Here is a 21,655-nt window from a genome sequence, read left to right as displayed (position 1 = left end):
ATACTGAATCATGGACAGACACTGTTCAGCTATGCCAGAAGGATTCTGAGTAAAAAGATCTTCCCAGCAGCCTTTGCTGGTCATAAGGCATTTTCATGGTTCAGAGATCACTGATCAGTGACTCAACTGGTTGTGTGTCATCATGCCCTGACCTGGATCGCAGCTCACAACATCAATCACTGGACTGTCTGGTTGACGTTTGATTATTTCCAAACCACTGTCACCATTGTAAACTGCTGCCTGCTCGTCCTTCGAAAACGGTCTGTCTTGCGACCGGACGGGCATTTTTAAGAAGCTTCACGCCCAATGGTCGTGGACGAATATGACTTTGAGTATAAGGACTAAAGCCTTGATTTGAAAACATTAACCAGTTTCTCTCTTCTTATTTACCTTCTTACTATTTTTCTTAATCCAGACAATTCTGGACTGGCAACATTCCACTTTTGAGAGTTACCAGACCTGTTGTCTGGCTGAAATTTTGGAGAGTTTACAACACTGCATATATTGAAGAGAATATTGCTGAATGTGGCATAATCAGATGACAAAAAAAGTATCTAGCCACAGCTGTTGTATTGTCAAGCAGTGGTGTAGTACAATCATATGGTTACATCAGCATTAGCATCCGTATCTGCATAACCATTCACATCTGCATCAGATGGTACAATCAGGTGCACATATAGCATCAATGATCAGGAATGCATGGCTTTAAAAATTCCTTCACTACTTGCATCCAGTGACAGATGAGACAAGTGTGAGATCAAATTACCACAAGCCCAGACAAACAATCGTGTGAGCATTGTTTGTCGCTGTTTTTTCTTTTTGCTTTTTTAAAAATAACCCTGCAATATCATGACAGGAGACACCGGAAATGGGCTTTACACATTTTACCAATGTAGGGTGAGGAATCGGATCTTGTCATCTTGGTCTATGTATGACAAGAAGATGCTTTTAACACTCAGCTATCTCACCAGCCATGAACAAAGGAAAAAAGGAGCCTAATGTGATTACTATTCATGCACTTAAAGCCAGTGAACTACAAAGGCCCTTGTGTATCACATCTTTTGTGCAAGTCAGAAAAATCTATTTAACCATCTCGCATTTGATTGGACCGTCATTGGTTGCTCAAAGGTTACCTGACGCGGCCTTCTACTAGGTTTTGTTAGACTCAGTGGTGGAGTGTAACGAAATACACTGAGACTAAGTTAAGACTGGTCAAGAACATTTTTGTCTTATATAGAACATTGTGCTGGTCTTGTCAAGGACATTTCTCCCCTTGCTTGTCAAGACCATTTCCGTAACAGAACAATCCCCTCTTCTTGACTCATAAAGAACATTTCAGAAGTAGAACATTTTTCACAAATGTTCTTTTTCACATCAGATTTTATCACACAAACCAGCAAACTCATAACCAGGTTCATATCCAACAAACCCAAGTATTATGACAAAAGCCCAGACGACAAACAAGAGATAAGACCCACAATCCACTGCACTGAACAATGCAAATCAAAAATAACCTGTAAGACCTCTCCAACTCACAAGATCCAGACAAGACCTCGTCAAACCCTCATAACTGACTGACTGACTGCTTAATTGATTGCCACAGGCACAAGATCCCTGTTGGGGGAGCTAAGACAACACTCAGATAATTATCAATCATGAGCCTCCACCAGCCTCCATGAGTCACTAGCAATCATAAGACAATGGCCTTCTTGAATCATATGAATACATAAAGTCTTTTTCTGTGTGTATACATTCAGCATCTGATACATAAATATCTTAAAGATTCCACAGCAAGTTACCATCTCTCTTAACACTTCTGATAATGGGCCAGAATCATGAACATGTACTCAGTGTAATGGCATGAAGGATACCTGTCACTGCATATTAACTATTCAGATCAATGCTCATGATATTAACCACTGGATCGCATGATACAGACTCAATAATTAACAGACCACCCTTATACAGCTGGAAAACAAACAGACAAATCTATGGTTCACAATAACATACATAAACAAGATTTCATCCATAAATATGTAATCTGTGTTATAAACAAACAGTTCTTATAAAACACTGGTCCTCACACAATGATCATGATTACACCTCAAATCACACACAGTTTTCAAGTTTACAAACGGGATTGGCCTTACAAAGATTTCAAATATTTCATGTGGATTTAGCAGTATCTAACATAAAATAAAACTCTGAAACAAAATAACTTCACAATAAAAAATTATTCCAGGTTTGAATGCGTAATGGCAACTCCAGCAGTAACACATTGTGACCTTTACTGACCTCGGACCTTCATGCAGAATCAACTACCTATTTAATGTCAAACAATTTACATCACAGATAAGGACCTGGCCACCAATACCATCCATGTTTACACAGCCTCATCCAGTATTCCCAGTGAAAATTGGCATGGATTAAGCTTTAGACTATAGTCATTCTGAGGAATTTGATCCATGCAAACAGGACACGAATACTTTTTTGTTAGTCATTTGAGTTTAAATGCAAAGAAATCAGAAATGACAGATTATGAAATATCCACATCTGCCTTAATTATTTTTCAATCAAAACAACCTGTGATATTTTTCAAAACATAGAAACTAAACACGATGTTAAAAGTGAGTGAAAGAGTGAGTGAGTAAAGTTTTACGCCACACTCAGCAATGTTCCAGCTATATGGTAGCGATCTGTAAATAATCCAGTGATCAACAACATGAGCATCAATCTGCGCAATTGGGAACCGATGACATGTGTCAACCAAGTCAGTGGGCCTGACCACCCGATCCCATTAGTCACCTCTTATGACAAGCACAGTCGCCTTTTAAGGCAAGCATGTGTTGCTGAAGGCCTATGCTACCCCGGGACCTTCACGGGTCATGATGTTAAGAAAATGTGAAATTTGGAAGCCTTATCTTTAAACAACTGATTGATAAGAACATCAAGCAGGCGTGTAAAAACATCTGGCTTCGTGAACATTTTCAGCTATTTTTACAAAGTTTAAGTTGCGGATGAATGTAACCTATTGGTACAAGTGGAGGTCAGGACTGTAACAAAACCTGTGATCAATAGAATGAGCAATCAACCTCATCACTACACAGATGTCAGAGAAACATGTTTATGAGGCATATGATTATTGATTTCTTCGTGAAAAATTACACTCTAAAAGCCTTGCTTCCCATCAATTTGTTATGGCAACTAATAACAAAAGAACCTTGAGCTATGAATAATGCTGCTAAGTGCCTTTTACTGTAGTCTCTATCCACAAACATACTGATTTCTGTTGTCGTGGAAACGAGAGGTTCCGTGGGACATCTTATTACTGAAACATGTCTACATCTGTCAAACAGAATACATTATCAGGGAAATGTCTTGTATGTTCTTATATCCGGTGTCAAACAGATAAGCATGGTCTTAGTCAGCAGGTGACAAACAATTCTTGGTTTCTTATTTTTTACCTTTTTGTTGGTTTAAAACAATACACTGGTGCACTCGAATGTACACCTAATGATTCAGTATGTTCTGTTTTCTACATCTACAAGTCAAAACACACATTAAAATACTTGTTTAAATACATTCCCCATAACATCCCATATTCAGCAAAACACAGCCAAATCAACTGTAATTAGCATTTCAAGCTAAAAACAGCTGTCAAACAGTAGTCTTTCTTTGCAACTAACCTTGAAGTATGATGTGATCTGAGTGAGTGAGTTTAGTCTTATGCCACACAAATTCCAGCTGTGTGGTGGCAGTCTGTAAATAATTGAGTCAGAACCAGACAATCCAGTGATCAACAGCATGAGCTTCAATTTACCATGCAATTTAATGTTTGTTTGCATTGTGACCTTGATATTTATCTTGCTTATTTTCAAACACACCCCAGTCTTGTAACTTTCAAAAATAAACCTATATTTTGTATTTTATATCACTGATTTCAAACTTCCAAGTTCAGAGCACATGTGAGATACAACAATAAAATCTGATTCCAGTACATCTGTTTATGAATCTCAATCAAACAATGGTGAAACCTGTGCTTAAGAAAAGATTGAGCAAATCATGTTCCATCAGTGGCCCCAGTGCAAACACATACAGCGGCTAGTCAATTGTTGATCACCAGTATCATAAACACTGGCCATATTTATCTACACATCTGGAAAACCAAATAATATAACACTTTCCCAATGATCCCCACTTGCAGCTTCACCAAATTTCATTAACAAGTACACAAATCCATGTACCATACAATTCCATTTCGCCTAATTTCAAGTCAATGCTTCTGTGAGGGTATGTGTGTGTTCAGCAGGATCACTTCATTTCTACCACCTTACACTGAAGTCTTTAGGGACAGACTTCACTAATGGCAAGGCGGAGAGATCTGACAGATTCCAGTATTGGAAAAGTTTCATATACCATCCACGCAAAGTAGCGAAGACCCAACTACTGATATTGCCTCAGAGGTCAGTTCTTTCTAAAATAAGCATCTCTCATTTTAACTTTGATATTTTCAAAAGTAACCTGAAACCACAAATTACATCACAACTTTATCTGATTCTTAATGTATGGACTGTAATTATTTTGGTTCTTTTGGTCAGACCAATTTAATTCTTGTTTTAAACATCTGCTCGCTGTACTTCTTCAAGAATAAAAAACATAAATAAAAAATAATTGAATAAAAATAATAAATTTGCTGGGACTGATATAAAATGCTACACCATCACAAAATAACACATGATCATACAATACAATATTTAGCATAATCAGGATTTTGCTGCCAGGCCATTTCAGCTCTAACAAGTTTTTTTCCAGGCACATTGTTCTGATTTGCATCACCTGCTGACTTAATGGAGCTCAAACATTAATACTGCAACACTTCATTATGCACATCGACCTTAACTTTCATGCACATTGATTCTATTTCACATTTTGTGCTATAATTCAAAGTTGTAAGAAATTACGACAGAAAGCTGAGTCTAGGGCATGTGTTTAACACACAAATAATACACATTTATGCAACATAATATTCTGACTTTCATGCTAACTGTTTTTATTATCTCGTATTATGGAGACGAGGGTCTGACTTTGGGGCAACACGTTGCCTTAAACGAGTACTGATAACATCTTACACAAGACACTTTTACAGAGTGCATCTCAAATCAGCACAGTGGCCGACCCTGTAGCATTCATGGAGAATGTAAAGAGGATGCTTAGTATGAAGTATTCATGCAAAGTATCCATGCATCATTAAGCATCTCGCTTGGGATGCCATCTCGTGCAGCATCATCAGCCCTCAGCTGAAGTGACAGGTCCCAGGTCAACCTGTGACATTCACAAGCTCTGCATATTGTCCTAGATAAAAGACACACCTGAGGCCTCTGAACACAGTAAGAAAGAATTGTCAAGTATTTTCATCTCAAAGCAGTCGACACAAAAATATTTTAAACACTTCAAATACTGCACAACAACAATGACTCTTGTTTAAGGCCAGCTGCTTGTTTGGAATATTATTAAATTTGTATCATGTCACATGGGAGAAATATTGTTTACATGTGTGAGCAGAGAGTCATGACCAACATGGTAGCATGACATTACCCTTGCAGGTATTACATGACATTACCCTTGCAGGTATTACATGACATTACCCTCGCAGGTATGACATTTCCCTCTCAGGTACATTATGACATTACCCTCACAGGTATGACATTACCCTCTCAGGCATTCCATGACGGTCCAGGTTACAATGGATCTTCAGCAACTAACAGGATCTGGTAGTAAGACCCCTGATTTGGCTGACACGTCATTGTACCCAGACTGTGCAGATTGATGCTCATAATGTTAACCACATGATTGTCTGGTCCAGACACAATTATTTACAGACTGGAATACTACTGAGTGCGGCATTTAGCAACAGGCAACAAACGTATTCCAGGCTAAGACACATCTGAACAACCTATTCTTTCAGAAAGAAGCAATTATTATAGAATACATGGATCATGTCAGGAGTGGATGACACTTTAATGTTTGTGTCACCGTCAAGTGATTTCATGCGGTGGTGTTCATGCTGTCAGCCACTGATTTGCCGATTCTCAGTTCTTAAATGATTGGCATTTGAGTGAGTAAAGCTGGAAGAGACTCCAAACTGGCCAATTTATACTTAATATTTCAAGCTACCATTGAACACTGGACATAGCAACACAAGTAGAATGCGTCCTAAATACAGCTAACTGAAGTGGCGGTGTTCATTTCAGGATACTAGGACAATGCCCTACTGGCTTGACACCTATTTGGAGCAGACGACTTGTCAGCCACTTCAAAGGGAGATAACCGTGGAAAGCATCTGACGACGTGACAGAATGATGTTTGAGGCAGAACTTGGCAAAATAACAGGAGTGAAGAAATGTGCCTTTTTGTTGCTTGAAGCAGTATTCTCAACAGACCTTACGTCTCGGAATAATATAAATTACCCAACGCTCACAGTATCCCATAATTCATGCCCAATCTGCATCAAATGTCAGTAAATATCCACAAATCTGGAGCAAAATACTGACAATTGCAGCTAATACAATGCTGCAGAAGACAATCTGTATTTCACTGATAACATGTGGAAATTGGAGCAAGAGGCTTTGATGCTGATCTCAACTTTATCCCTCTTACAGTCTTAGAATTCAATGATAAAAGATTTCTGAATAACTTCAAACAAATTCTAAGTTACAAACAAACTAATGACTTTCCAAAGGTCACACAATTTTGAATGAAAGAGTGATTGTAGTTCTATGCTGCTTTTATCAATATTCCAGCTATATCATGCTGGGGAACAGTAGAAATGGGCTTCACACATTGTGTCCAGCCCCTTTTAAATCTACAGAGCTCAATTTAATTGTTTTGTTACTTACACTGGTGCAACCCAATACTTCAAAGTGCAACCCAATACTTCAAAGTGCAACCCAATACTTCAAAGTGCAATCCAATACTTCAAAGTGCAACCCAATACTTCAAAGTGCAATCCAATACTTCAAAGTGCAACCCAATACTTCAAAGTGCAACCTAGTTATAAGTCTAACTTGCACCAGGTGCAAGTCAATTTTTCAGTGAGTAAACCTCTGAATAAAATATAGAAATAATTCAATAGCATAATTCATTCACTTCATATTACAATAATAGTAGTCCCACTGAAATTAGGTTGGTGCAACTAGGTTTTCATCTCAGGCTGCACCTACTGCAAATTGGTAAACATCTCTTAAATCATGATCTAAGATAAATGCCCTTCACTGGAGAGGTGAGATCCCCTTGCATGGATATGTTCTTCATAATTTCATTCACTGGGTTGGTACAGTTATATTACTACCAACTGACTGTTCATCTTAAAGTATTTTATTCTCTCAATTCAGTAAATGTAAGGTGAAAAGTGGAGGCTTGTCTCACACCACCTGGTGTTGATAAACACACACAAATGATCTGTTCAATTTTCGGAAGACAAGGTCACCAGACACCAAATTCTCAGCAATGGAAGTTTGACAGGAGTGCTCTCCCTTTTATAAGTCAGACAACTACTCCTATTTCATAAAATAAGCAATGAGCTTCTGCTAAATTTATACCTCTTCCTACGTGTAAATTATTGTGTTCTTGCAGTGATGCTATATAACAAGGACTAAATGTAAGATGACGTTGCAAGAACCAAATTATGGGTGAAAATTATGATGAAAAAAATGCTTATTCACAAATTGCTCAGAGCTAAGCCAGTCATCAAAGAAAGTTTCACTTCAACCAGCGTCCTGTCATGTAGGTCAGATCACAATGACCCACTTTGATAAGCATACAAGACCAGGTCACAGCGACCCACAAAGATAAATGTGCTGATCAGGTTACAGCGACCCACAAAATGTTACATCTTAGGTCAGGTCACAGTGCCCCACAAAGATGAGCATATAATCATGATAACAAGCATGGCTCGTTTCGTTCTGCTTGTAGTATCTGTTTCTGTCAAACTCCACACTCAGCAATATTCCAGCTGTATGGAGGTTTGTTAATAGATTGTCAGCATAACTAATCGCCAATTATGCAAAAGTCACATGTCATAAAATGCTGATATAAGACATAGTGAGCATATTGAGAAGTTGCAGAACAGGTGCAAACTGTATAATTGATTTGTACATAGTGAAACAAAACTTTGACAGGGTAATGTCCAATTCATTAAGTCAAGTATGTTTTCTTTTCCTGTATTTTTTAAGCAAATATAACATTGGTACAGCTTCCAAATACATCTTTCGCTTGTATATGAAAAACAAAATGTAATATAGGGACATGATTATCACTAAAAAGAAAACCCACAAGAGTGCACGTGGTTCTCATATCAAGTGGATCCAAGTCAAACATTATTAGTGATGCATTATGTATAACAAAAGGTTTTTCTGGGCTCCAGAAATATTGTCTGATCTGGTCATGTGATATCCTCGAATGCCATATGTGGTTGATTACCATCATCATTTTTCAACCAATGCCAGAAACTGTCAACAACATCAACATTATCACCACAACCCATCATCCAACTGTGATCACTTCACAGGCTAATGTTCATCCCCACCTCCACATAATTACTTGTAATTACCTATGTAGGGGACATATGGAGTCCCCAGTTAATTAAGAGGTGTGCACTTGTGTGCATGTCACAGGCCCAGGTAAGTTGCATATCTGTGTGAATTAGGCAAACATATTGCAGTTCACTTTTCATGAACTGGTTCACCCTATACAGTCAGCAATTTCCTTGAACTTAATCAATACTTTTTATGATGTAGTCAAAAATAGTACTAACATTTTTATTTCCTTCATGTTGTTATAAATCAGTAGTTTTGATAAGTTTATTGGTCATAAAATTAACCCATAGAAATTATAAAGAAAACAGAATTGGTACCAACACGCTTTGAAGGGAAAATCCAACCAAAATAAAGGACATCGCTGCAGACACTTTTTTCGAGTTCCTAACTTTAAACCGAAGCCTTCAGTTTGGAAACATATTAAACATATTAAACCGATCCCTTGTACAAAAACATCCGAGTCCTGATGTCCAGTGCCATTGGTTCAACAGAAAGGAAACAGCCTTTTCATTACCTTACATCATGTGTTACATGTTCACAATATAGCGCAATATGCCAACACATATCAAAATACATTGCAATACAAACATTTTGGCAATGCCCCACCCAACAAGGAACATAAGAGCATCAAGGCAATAATCACTCACATCACTGATCCTCTCCATGCTCCCTGACCATTGCCTTGATGGAACATATTCTTGGCTCTTTGCTAAGCTGTGGTTGGAATATACAAGTGATTGAAATTTTATTAACAATTTCCCAGTCAGTTTAGGATGACGATCATTCAAAAAAGCAGCCACAGCAATAGGCCATTCAGACCCTCTCATGACAAACATCGGCTTCTGGGATGTTTTCTAACAATCCTTACAAGGGAGCAGTAGACTAACGCCTACTCTCTGAGTATATATAATTTTGACAGTAACAAATAAACCCATTTACATCTGAAATGGGGACCCAATCAGATGGGGAATTCAAAACCTGAGGAAATCTAGACTGGCTTTGTTTTCGGGTGTTAATACGTGCTGGAGAGAGCCGGGCACTTGAATGTGGTTATCTTAAAATGTATGCTTTTACAAAGATTACAGAAGCATTCCTGAAGAATTATCACATGCTGCTATGATTTCTCAGGAAACGAGGAGTCTAAGATCTGCCTGCAAACAGGGTTATCACATTGAAGCAATCACAAGACATGCACAGACTTGCATTTTGTCGTATATATATTGACATGTATGACATACTACAGTGTGTTAACACATTATTGCTATCCTAGATAGCAGAAACATAAATTTCTTTCAGCATTACTTTTAGTTCCGATTCAACAATCTTGTTTGCAGCAACCATGAACTACTCCTTGTCTCCCATTAGAATAACGCTTCATCTGTGAATAATTATAACTTGGATTGTAACTAAAAATAACCCACATATTTTATTGAAAAGTAGCCCCAGTAAGAAGGGAGATGCAGAAGCTGAAGAAATCCAGACTTGCTTCATTTCAGAAGACCTTAGCATTGCAGTGAGGGCTTGGCAGAACTGTGCAAGTCAGTAAGTGAGTTAAGTGTTACACACTACATTCCACAATATTCCAGCTATATGGCTGTGGTCTGTTAAAAATCACATCTGGACCAGACAATCCAGTGATCAACAGGATGAGTATCAATCAGCACAATTGGGAAACGTGTCAACCAAGTCAGCAAGACTTTAGTTGCCATTAGTCGCCTCTTACAAACATAGTTCCATTTTATGGTAAGCATAGGTTGCTGAAGGCCTATTCCACCATGGACCTTCATGGGTCGCTTGGCAGTAGGGGAAATAAGGTGGTTCAGAGACTGTGTCAAGCAAGCGTGGTTGTGGGGATGTTTTCTAGGGGGATGTTTTCTAACGGCAATCTTTATAAAGGATTCAGTAACACGAGTCCAGCAACCTTTGCAGGATGAAACAGATACAGTAACAGAGAGGTATGGGCAGCCAAAGCAGACACAAGTCTAATACCCATGACCAAAAGCCATAAACAACGGAGCAATTACAACCTGTGCATTAGCTCAGGGCTTATCTGGACTGGGGTAGATGACACACGAACAAACAGTTAGCTGCTCCCTTAAACTGGCTGGATGGATAAAGCATTTTAGACTGCTGATGAGAACACAACTCAGTGACATCCCAGTACCATCTGACTGATAAAGATAGATGTCAAGGTCAGCGAGGACAGGCCTAGGAGCTGATGGACAAATTGGAGTGAAATTAGCCAGCCTCTATGGTATGTTAATGCTTCAGGTCATGAACCTGTCATTCAATACAGGAACTTGGTGACACATGATCTTGTGTTCATGGTCATGGCCCCTGCACTGGCTGTGAAGGAAAAAAACAGGTTGCCATGTTGTAAGTCTGCAGCGAATCCACTGAGGCAAATTAAATATATCATGGATATTGGGTAAGAATTAAATATTGAGTAACAAATACAATATCATGTGAGCAGTTGATTATTATTCAACATGTTCATTTAAACAATAACAAAATACTCATGTGGCATGTTTTGACAGTTTGGACAGTGTTAATTTATGAAGAGAATAACCAAGTTTGTGTCACACTATTAACATAAGAGTGATGGCTCCCATTCTGCCTGGTTTGAACATAATTCATTTTCTTGTTTTTATACATAACTCCCATATTCATGTAAAAACATTTCTTCCTTACAAATTCACAAATAATCTATTCTAGAGATTGCAAATATATGCTGTTTAATTCAATGAAAATGAGACTATACAAAGTTTAGACACTTAGTATTCACTGATAAATCTCCATTACTGCCTTAAGTTCCTTTTATACTTTTGCTTGTGCTGGTTCAGTCCAAACCAAAAAGATTTACTTGATTTTTTCAAATAAGTCTTTCACAAATTATGATTTAATCGTGAAATAATTCAAACATGTTTTAATATCACTAACAAATGCTGAACGTAACCAAACAAGTTTTCAAAATAAATACATTTCCAAAACGTTAACAAAAGTTCAAATATGTTTGTGATCATGTAGCTGCAAAATTATTTCTTACAACACGCTTTAGTAAACCAATCTACTTTTACCCGAAATACCCAAGCCTCATATTATTATTTTCATTTCCTAACCAATCCATATAAAACAGACTTTTTTCAATGCAAAATTGGTCCTGATTAGCACAAATAAAGAAAGGGTCGCTTGCAATCGATATTTTTAAAAAACTGATGTAAATGAAGGTGACGTATTATCAATCATACAATTTCCCTCTCAAAATTAATCGAAGCTGCTGAACATGTTGCCGTGTACACTACGCGTATGTAACCACACAACCCGAATGAACCCATGGCATAGTGTCAACTGACTGTTGTTTACCTAAGAACCATTCGGGAAAACACTGTCAAAAATCATGCAGAGAACGCTAAGTTTGTCAGTACCATAACACATCACTCATGTTAAAAAATCGTTTAAATCGTGAAATACCTAGTCTGTCGTACAGACCCTGAAGTATAAATATCCAAGAAAGCCCACGCAAGTTAGAAAATGTGGCAAGTCTAGATTTCCTTAGCTTTTGAAAATGAAGAAAGTCTCAGGGCTCCATTTCATTATATTTTTTTTTCACTATGGACGTTTTTTCATTAAAATATGTTCATTTCAGAGACTAGCCGTTAGAGACTAGACCTTGTGACGTCATACCATTGTCTGGTCTCTCCATTACTTTGAATGTGTAATTTGTACGTAGGGTAATATCCCCTTAACTCTCCTTTCCATGAATACAATGTACATCGGCTCCGTTATTAGTAGGGGACGGAGACTTACACCGGCATGACTACGTAACACACCTGTTCGACCGACTGTTCAGAACAATGGCAATCTGACAACAATCTGTATTCTCTCATGACCCGACACGACGCACCTGTCTGGCACGAACAGGGCGCCAAAGACGTTATCCACAAACAGTGCCTACTTTGTCATCCATCAACTTCTATGAAATGACATTGAAACAATTCATCAACGCAACCAACAGAAACAACAGGACCTATCTGTGACCGCAATTTCAACTTCCAGATTCCCGCCAAAACATCCGAGACGGTCAAGGTCTTTCGACCTCCTTCTTCCAAGGACGTCCGCCACATGCAGAAAGGTTACCCCCAAAGCAAATACCAAGCGAACACATTGCTCCTGTCGCAAGAGCAGCCCCAAGAATCAGCCACCAACACAAGCCATGCACTGCTGATTATCAAAAGGCGGATCTGGATGAGACGAGTAGCCAAATTCTGAGGCCCGTTTCAAAAGGAAATCGCTTCAATATGTTTCTGTCAACAGAGTCCATATTATTATTATTATATGGTCGCTGGTTTTACTCCATAATTAAACATATAAATTGCCACCAGCGTAGCAGACTTAATCTCAATCCCTGAATATAGAGAGATTTGGAGCGGTTCGAAGCCTGGGTCAGACGAACCCGCGTCGCTTTCAGCCTGATTCGTAGTTATGCTCTTGTATTCAGCTCTTTCAATGACAAAGGTTCCTTTTCTTCCACGTAAGTCTCCAAGAAGCAGATTGTTATTTTTATTTATTTTTAAAACATACAAACCGACAATTCAGCTGAAGCTTTAAGTTAGTGGTCGGACGGACTATTCTGCCCCAGCACTCTCAAAACAGGTGGTACAAGGTTTTCATAGATGAATCAGCATGCGAAACAGCTGTGTATATTTGGGGGCGAGCGACCAGGAAACTGGGAGTCGTTTCCAGTACATAGTTAAGGTTAATCATGGGAATTCACGGATAATCGCATATAATTGATCACTGGGCCAGATGTACATAATTAATGCATATATCTGATAGACTGAAGCCAGCTGGAAATTTTTCAGAACCACAAAAGCTGAACAAGAATAAATGATGACAGTTTTGAATAGTTGTGGAAACCTCGTTTCGTGTGTAGACCTACTCAAACGTGACGAGAGATGATTGTCATAAACATTAATCACAATTTACACATCTAATTAGGACATTCCCCCATGGTTTGCTATTAAACATAATTTTATCCTACGTACCAATTTTCCGCCATATGTTCATAGTAATGAAATTCATATTAACTTGAGACAATGCATGTCAACACAAAGCTGTTCACTGTTCTTCCAACAAAGCAAAAACAACGGCAATGAAGTCATTATCGTTCCCTAACGTTTATGCCGCTGTTCATCCTATTAAGCACTTGCCAGTCAGGCTAAATACGTCATGAAGCTTGTGTATGTTCGAACGCAGTGAGTGAATGAGTGTTTGGTTCCATGCTGATTTTAGCAATATCCCAACAATATCACCAGAAACTGGCTTCACAGATTGTACACATGTGGGGAATCGAACCCAGGATTTTGGTGTGATGAACGCTTAACCGCAAGGCTACCACATCGCCCACATAAAACAACATATAATCAACCATAACACTGATCTTATCAGATATTCAATGTTAACGCTTGCACTTTATAGTGCTGGTCCCGTCGTTTTATAAGCTGCACTTGCAGAGTTGCGTCCCCTGGACACACCAGAAGACTATGATCGTGGTCAAGAATCATGGTTCACTCTGATTACCTTCCCAATTCATCTGTTGGAGATTTCATACCGCTAAAAGCAAAGTTAAATCCAATTCACTCTCTATTTCGATATGCTGGGAGCATGGACCCATGAGTTGGACATGGGACTCTCCTCCAAGCACCTTAAATCATGTCATCCCCCACCGTGATATTGCCGTAAATATTGCTAAAAGCGGCGTAAAACCAAACTCACTCACACTCTCACCCACCCATCCAAGCCTGAGAGGTAAAGTAAATCCATTTGTTTTGTAAATAAATGTTATGTATTAATGCCTGGTGAGACAACTTGATAATTCATAATACGAGTGCCACCAAACATTCATCGTAGTTAAATCAATCAACGACTTCATTTAAGGAATATGTTTACGAACTCCACACTGCCACATTTCTAAAATTACTTTATTCCTTACTTACGTATGCAAAGCGCTGCAAGGAGTCTGACCGCCAAATCCGGTTGTTCACAGTCCGGGAAGAGAGGTTCGATGACGTAGTATGCAAATGTGAGTGCTACGATGGCTTGAGTACATGGTCGTACGATGATGCACTCCACCCAGAGACGTACGAAAGCTATGAACGGTCCAAACGCCTCGTAAATGTAAGCATAGTCCGCTCCTGAGCGAACAATGGATGTTCCAAGCTCAGCGTAACAATATGACCCTACCATTGAAAATAGTCCGCATATTATCCATATGAGCAGAGACGCTCCTACACTGCCGGAGTACATAAGCACACCTTTGGGGCTAACAAATATCCCTGACCCAATTATACACCCGATTATGACAGTACATCCATTCAGCAAGCTGATCTTGGGTAAAAGCTTGACTTCGCCTGACTCAATAACCACTTTTTCCTGTCCGCCTTCACGAATGTCATTTTGCTGAGACACTTTCTGATAAGATACCGAATCAGTCATTTTGTCGACAATCTGCTAGGTCTTCTTCCGATACTACTAAGATTAAAAGATGTCCCTATGTCCAATCTTCACTCCTACAACCTGCGTTCAAAAATGAACCATATATTATAGTTCCACCACGTTTTGTCAAATGTGTGTCCAAGCTGAGGAAGCAGCCCTATGTTTCCGTGTGACTTTTTGAGTGAAACGTTCCGTGTTGAGCGATGCAATAATTCTGCAAGTCACGGTGCTTCCTTCAAGTTTCCTGACCTCTTCAAGTTGTCCGTCCGCGTTGTTGGTCTTGTGGTTGAAGAAACCTCCAACCAGCTTCACCACTTCCTCAGGCAAGCCAAACGTTAACTGGAGACTACCCAGAGTCAGTTATCACAGAAGTGTTTTCCTCGAGAACAACACGTCGGTGACACCTCCTCACGTGAGTCAAGGGCTGTGACGTCACAAAGCACCTTTACAAAGATCACAAGCACGTTGAGATGATCACACGATGACACAAACGTCCTCAAATGGCACCCAAATCCAATTTTCGACAGGTTTTGTCCAAAAAGCAGGTTCAATGAAATGTCTGCTCGAGTCGAACAGTATGGTGTTGACGCTCCCAACTTCGGCGAGATACTAAACGCGAGAACTGTCCAGATGAGGCAAGATGATTGACACACAAAACAGTGATTACATGTCTTAGATAATGTCTTGAATGGAGAGACTAACAGGTCAACTTCAACAAGTAAGGGCCAGGTCCGGAGCGACCATAGTTGTGTATCCCAGCAGTATGGCCCTCTGTGTCTTATCTTCGTCCTCTGAAGTGGTTTAGAAAGCCTGACACTTGACAATAAGTGGATATTCGCTCGACTTACGATGTTACTTTAATTATAATCGGATGATAACGAAACTTTAATCAAGTGTTCTGTTCTTACGGATTTCATCAATCCCCCATTACCTGAACGATTGTACAAATATTCTACGATAAATACCCAACACCCACTGGCTGAACGAAAGAATTGCCGTCCAATCACACTCCTCCCCTCCAGAGACTCCGATAAGCCATGGGGCAGGTGGAGGTGGTGACATCATGTCAAAACAAAATCATGATAGCCGAAAAGTCCTGAGAATCAACATAATATGCATAATAATAATACCATGGATTGCCGAGAGTGGATACGCTGCCATATATAACCGAAAAATACACCAGTCATCCTACTACTTGCACAAAAATTCTGTCCAACAAAATCGGGTCCTGTCTCAAAGTATGATCTTACGTCTATGAGATGGCATTTGGACATATAACGCTAAGGTATTCTTCTCCGTTTGGTAGTGACGCCGCACTGCAATATTCCAGCTATATAACGGGAGATTGTAAATAATAGGGTCTGGACTGGTGATTGACATTATGAGCATCGACCCAGAGTCGAGATACGACATGCTTAAACTACGCGACCCGATCTAGTCCGCCATTCAAACCGTGAAACAAATATACCATACAAAAAAGTAGGGAATATTCCATTTTGAGAGCACGGCACTAGCCAATGCTAATGTATATATGAGAAAAAGGCATATATATCAACACAGATGAAACGTTTCCAGAGGAATGGAATAAATTGCCACATTTTCCACAAATTTGTCATCAACATCTGTTTCCTCTTTTCCTTCATCATTTGCATTTTATCTTGTAAGACTAGAGGCACGTGGCAAGTCTTGACTTCCACCAAGAATGGTTCCGAAGACCAATTCCGATTTTTAGGACATTCAGACTACTTACCTCTGAGGGAATGAGTGAGTTTAGTTTTACGCCACACTCAGCAATATTCCAGCTATATGACGGCGGTCTGTATATAATCTAATCTGGACCAGACAATCCGGTGATCAACAGCATGAGCATCGGTCTGCGCAATTGGGAACCGATGACATGTGTCAACCAAGTCAGCGAGTCTGACCACCCAATCCCGTTAGTCGCCTCTTACCACAAGCATAGTCGCAATTAATGGCAAGCATTGGTTGCTGAAGACCTATTCTACCCCGGGACCTTCACGGGTTATCTCCAAGTAAGATACCGAGGTCTTACTCTGATGGTGCCACGCCCGAAGAGGATGACAGACGTTGATTGACATTTTTATGAAGTCGCAAACCATCCCCTCCAAAAGTAAGCGTGTAATAATGCACCACCAACCTCCTCTCCTTGATTACAAAGAGAACACCGTCGTGATTTATTCATTCGTACGGGAATCACCCGAGCATTTTACGAGAAGCTAAAAAAACCACCACCCCAGAATGAAACAGTTGCGTGCTTTGATGCAAGGGGCCTTTGTCAAAACGACGTTGTTCAACATAATATGAATGTGTGTGTGTGTGTGTGTGTGTGTGTGTGTGTGTGTGTGTGTGTGTGTGTTTTAAGATAAAAAAAAGCCCAAACACTCCTAGTAAAAAACACTACTTGTAATAAGCCTGAACAATCTTAACTGAATGTAGAAGGTCCATTGATGTTCACGATGTATTGTGTGAACATATAACGTGTTTGTGGCTTGATCAAGTCAACATAGATAGGCGGACATGCAGACTTATCAGTGACGACTTATTATCAGTTATAAATCTAAGTCCTTTGCTGAGAGTGTTAATGATATATGCATCGGCAGACTAGTAAACTGCAACTGTATAGCAGTGTAACGAATAATACTGAACCCAAGTTTAGTAAGACTGCATATATCTGATGTTGCGTGTTCAAGATAATATTAATGACTCGTTTCACTAAGCTAGTTAATTGCTTTCCCATACCATAACTCAGTGACATTCGATTAACCGCTGCCAGTGAAATACTAGATATTCATGACATCAACCAATATCAAATAAAAGCTTTAAATAAGAGGATTAGTCCGTTCAAGAAATACGACAGCAAATTCTGGCGAGTTGTATCACAGGGTTAACAGTCCCATTGGTAGTACCCGAGAGGATCCGAATGCGTCATATCGCTGTGGAGTTCATTTCCTTATCTCGTTCCAGTGGGCGTCGATCTCTGTTTTCTTGTGCCGTAACCTCATTTACATGTGTTAGTGTTTCGTGTAGCCGATAAAGTTTGCAGTTGTCACTGAACTTATGAAAATTCTTGCTCAAGATATCTGAGGTTATCATTCAGCCCATCCGATCAGGTCATTGCACCTTACGGAATAGGCCGAGTGGTTCTGACTGGGACCTTCCTCACAACTGACGTATGTCCTTACTTTGTCATTGGGTTTGCTCCGGAATGTTGCCCCTCGTCGCGTCCTGTCTCCAGGAGTATAGCACTTAACCTGTTTCCCAGACTAACGACTAGTCATGTACTACAAAGTGTATATTTTTCAGGGTCTGTGTCAGAACTGAGCGACAGCCTAGTGGTTAAAGCGTTCACACTGAAGATCCGTGTTCGATTCCCACATGGGTATACCATGTGTGAAACCTTGTCGTGAATATTGCTAAAAGCGGCGAGAAACTAAAACTCATTCAATGTGTGACAGAGTAACTTTTCCTTCTCTCTCCGTGGGTCGTCTTTACAATACATTAGAGTTAGCCCCCTTGGCGTCGATCTTCTTAAATTTCACCTTAATACTTTTATATCGTCAGTTCTATCGCACTGTCGCCAAAGTCAAGAATAGGCCCATAGCACGGGTTGCGTATGTGGAACAATCACCTTCCTAAAACTTCCAGGATCAAACAAAATCCTTCAGCAATAAAACTGACATAACAACACAATGTATGGTAGACGAAGCATCACTAAGGGTTAACTCGTTATTCGTGACAAACCCGGGTCATTCCGTGCGAGCTAGACTACCAACTTGTCTCTGAAAAAAAAGACATTTCATAATATAAACTGGTATGAAAATTGAAAAGGTGTCCTGAGACTGTGGAAATCTAGACTTGGCCGCAATCCACACTTGCATGGGCGTTCTTCATATGTTTATTTCAGGATCTGTATGGCACACTCTCTCGTTTGGTACAGAAACTGGGAGTGGCGACGACTTCTACAATTCTTGGGGTGTCGGCAGGTTACACATCCTAGTCCGTCCCCCAGTCTCTGAACCACATCATTTTCCCTACTGTCCAGTCCTCTCTGCAATGCTAAAACCCTAAATCTAGATTTCCTCAGGTTAATTTCCAAATTCACAGGGGCTCCTTTTCAATTTAAATTGGTTTCTTTGTTACTATAATAATCATATACATTCAGGGACGAAGTGATAGTTTACGTGTACCGGAGATCAACCGGGTCAGCTCTGCGAAGGAAGAGAGTCCTGCCTCTATACACTCTGCACCACATTACACTACGACAAGATCAAGGCACGCACGTTTATCATTCTTATGTTACATTCTGTTGTGTTCCTGCGAACCCGTATCACTTGGCATCTCGTGTGTAAACTAACTGACTAGGTGTATGACTATACCCATATCGCCTTGAGAACAAAGGACTAGTTACCACAGTCAACCGGGTGTGTTGCCGGGGTGTTCTGAAAGGACTATTCCCCATGAATGAAAAGGTTCATGCGTGAATATTACCGCCGACAGTTGGCAGAGCGGATCCGAGATGCGATTTTCTGGTGAATACGATATATAAGGCGTTTATCAGATGCTGTGGTAAGAAATACACAGGGTATATGTTACACCTTACGTGGAGATTGGATTGCTGTCCTAATGAAATCTTTAAAAACAAAAACAAAAAGACATGCAGTGAATACAGAGCCATGTTAATCAACTACACAATATCGATGCATCGGGCCATTTACATCCTTTCCTCTCACTGATCTTCTTTCAGTACTATCTAGATACAAGAAGTGACTTTTCACTTCCGCAACAGGTTTCTGTAGTACTGATCTCTGATGTAACTCGTGATTTTCTTTGCACACGACACCTGCGAATAAATTATTATAACCCAACGAAATGTGATCCAGCACAAGAAACACCGCAATGTCAGGAGGCACCACGTCTTTCTGTCATTTACATATTTGCTTCTTGTTGCTTTGGATTTTGTTTCTCAACACTGTCTGCGTACAGGAAGGGATGTCCATATCCACCTCTTCAGCAGATTACACAACATTGAATTCGATTCTGATGTTGCCCCCAAAAGGCTACAACACCCTCTAATTAATGTTTTATTCACAATTAATATCTGCATTTATAAAACAATTTTAATGATTTTGATGGAAACAGTCTTGACTGGATAGCACTAAACACAATGAATATTAAGGACGGGGACGAGTGACCACGTGAGAGCCTTAAATCCCCAACATACTGCCCCTAACAGTGAGTTCAGTTTTACGCCGCACTCAGCAATATTCCAGCTGTATGGCGGAGGTCTGTAAATAATCGAGTCTGGACCAGGCAATCCAGCGATCAACAACATGAGCATCGATCTGCGCAATTGGGAACCGATGACGTGTCAACCAAGTCAGCGAGCCTGACCACCCGATCCCGTTAGTCGAATCTTACAAGCATAGTCGCCTTTTATGGCAAGCATGGGTTGCTGAAGGCAAGAAGGTTAAATCAATCATGAAAGCGCTAACAATAATGAAAAAAAGGATGAAAAATCATGTGGTCCTCAACTTTCAGTGTTAGCTCAACTGCACGCAAGTACGACTTAGGAGCGATCTGTGGTGTTCTTTCTGACATAACTTTGAATTACTGCACGTTTTGTTCTGTGTATATCTAATATGTGTTTGTTATTCTTTATCATATTTTTAATCTCGTCCGTTTAAATATAAATAGCAAAAATAAAACAAAACAGTAGCATGTCCTTGCTTTACCTATCTGGTAAGATATGCAGAGGATACGGATTACAACGTACCTCCTTTTGATGTTTACTATGTTCTGGGAGGTCTTGTTTCAGCTGAATACCTCCGAAAACAGTTCATTACATTGTGGTCAATGGAGGTCTTCTGGACATTCCATGCCACACATCACAGCCGCGGCTATTCAATTACACAGGACGGTCGTTTTTCTTTATCCGTTTGGGGATTTATTTCAGATCAATATGCCGATCGTTTGAAGACATGTGGAGACGGGGGATACCAACGATCGTGACACACAGCACGAAAGGAACACCATCTGTTGAACGTGACTGTGTGACACCTGACCTCCGACCTTTCAGAAATAAATCCTTGAGTCTCGCGAAATCTCGCTGTCTTTGAAGCTGGTGCTACGTCGTGTTTGTTTTTTGCATAACTGGCAACCTGAAATGTGGACATTTATCAGTACCTGGGAGCCTTTTCTAAACAGACGAATCTTAGAAGTTGCCATTTTCCCTGTTTGCTCAAGCTACTGGTTTCTGTTTGACGTGGGCCAAGGTACACATGGATGGAGAACCAGTCAACACAGCGCTAAGAAGTGAATGAGACTCGGGAACGCTGCACACGACGCCGTCAAGGCCATCATGGAGCTCTACTCGCGTTTCAACCCTGCCGAACCTTTATAGAGATACTGTAAGGAAGAGGAGATACTGTAACAATATGTCTGTACCTGAACTGCACCCATGTTTTATGTATCTTGTCGCGCTGCGTGTCAATTCCACACGAGTTACAGTCAACGTTCGCTACTGAAAAAAATATGTCCCAGGCTGT

At 39.9% G+C, this 21,655-nt stretch overlaps 1 protein-coding gene across 2 annotated transcripts in view; it reads right to left on the bottom strand.

Annotated features, from left to right (window-relative positions):
* LOC137273803 (large neutral amino acids transporter small subunit 2-like) overlaps positions 1 to 21,655 on the bottom strand; it is a 41,979-nt gene that overhangs the window by 15,145 nt on the left and 5,179 nt on the right. Inside the window, exon 1 of one of the 2 annotated variants that reach the window (XM_067806663.1) lies at positions 14,591 to 15,420. The exons of the other annotated variant lie outside the window; for it this stretch is intronic. Within the exon in view, the coding sequence (XP_067662764.1) occupies positions 14,591 to 15,089 (499 nt within the window). The 5' untranslated portion in view covers positions 15,090 to 15,420. Of the gene's footprint in view, positions 1 to 14,590; positions 15,421 to 21,655 lie in introns of those variants that run through there. 2 annotated transcript variants of the gene reach the window in all.

This window comes from Haliotis asinina, chromosome 2 (genome assembly GCF_037392515.1).
Source record: "Haliotis asinina isolate JCU_RB_2024 chromosome 2, JCU_Hal_asi_v2, whole genome shotgun sequence".
Lineage (NCBI taxonomy): Eukaryota > Metazoa > Mollusca > Gastropoda > Lepetellida > Haliotidae > Haliotis > Haliotis asinina.
This window is presented reverse-complemented; position numbering and strand designations above follow the sequence as displayed.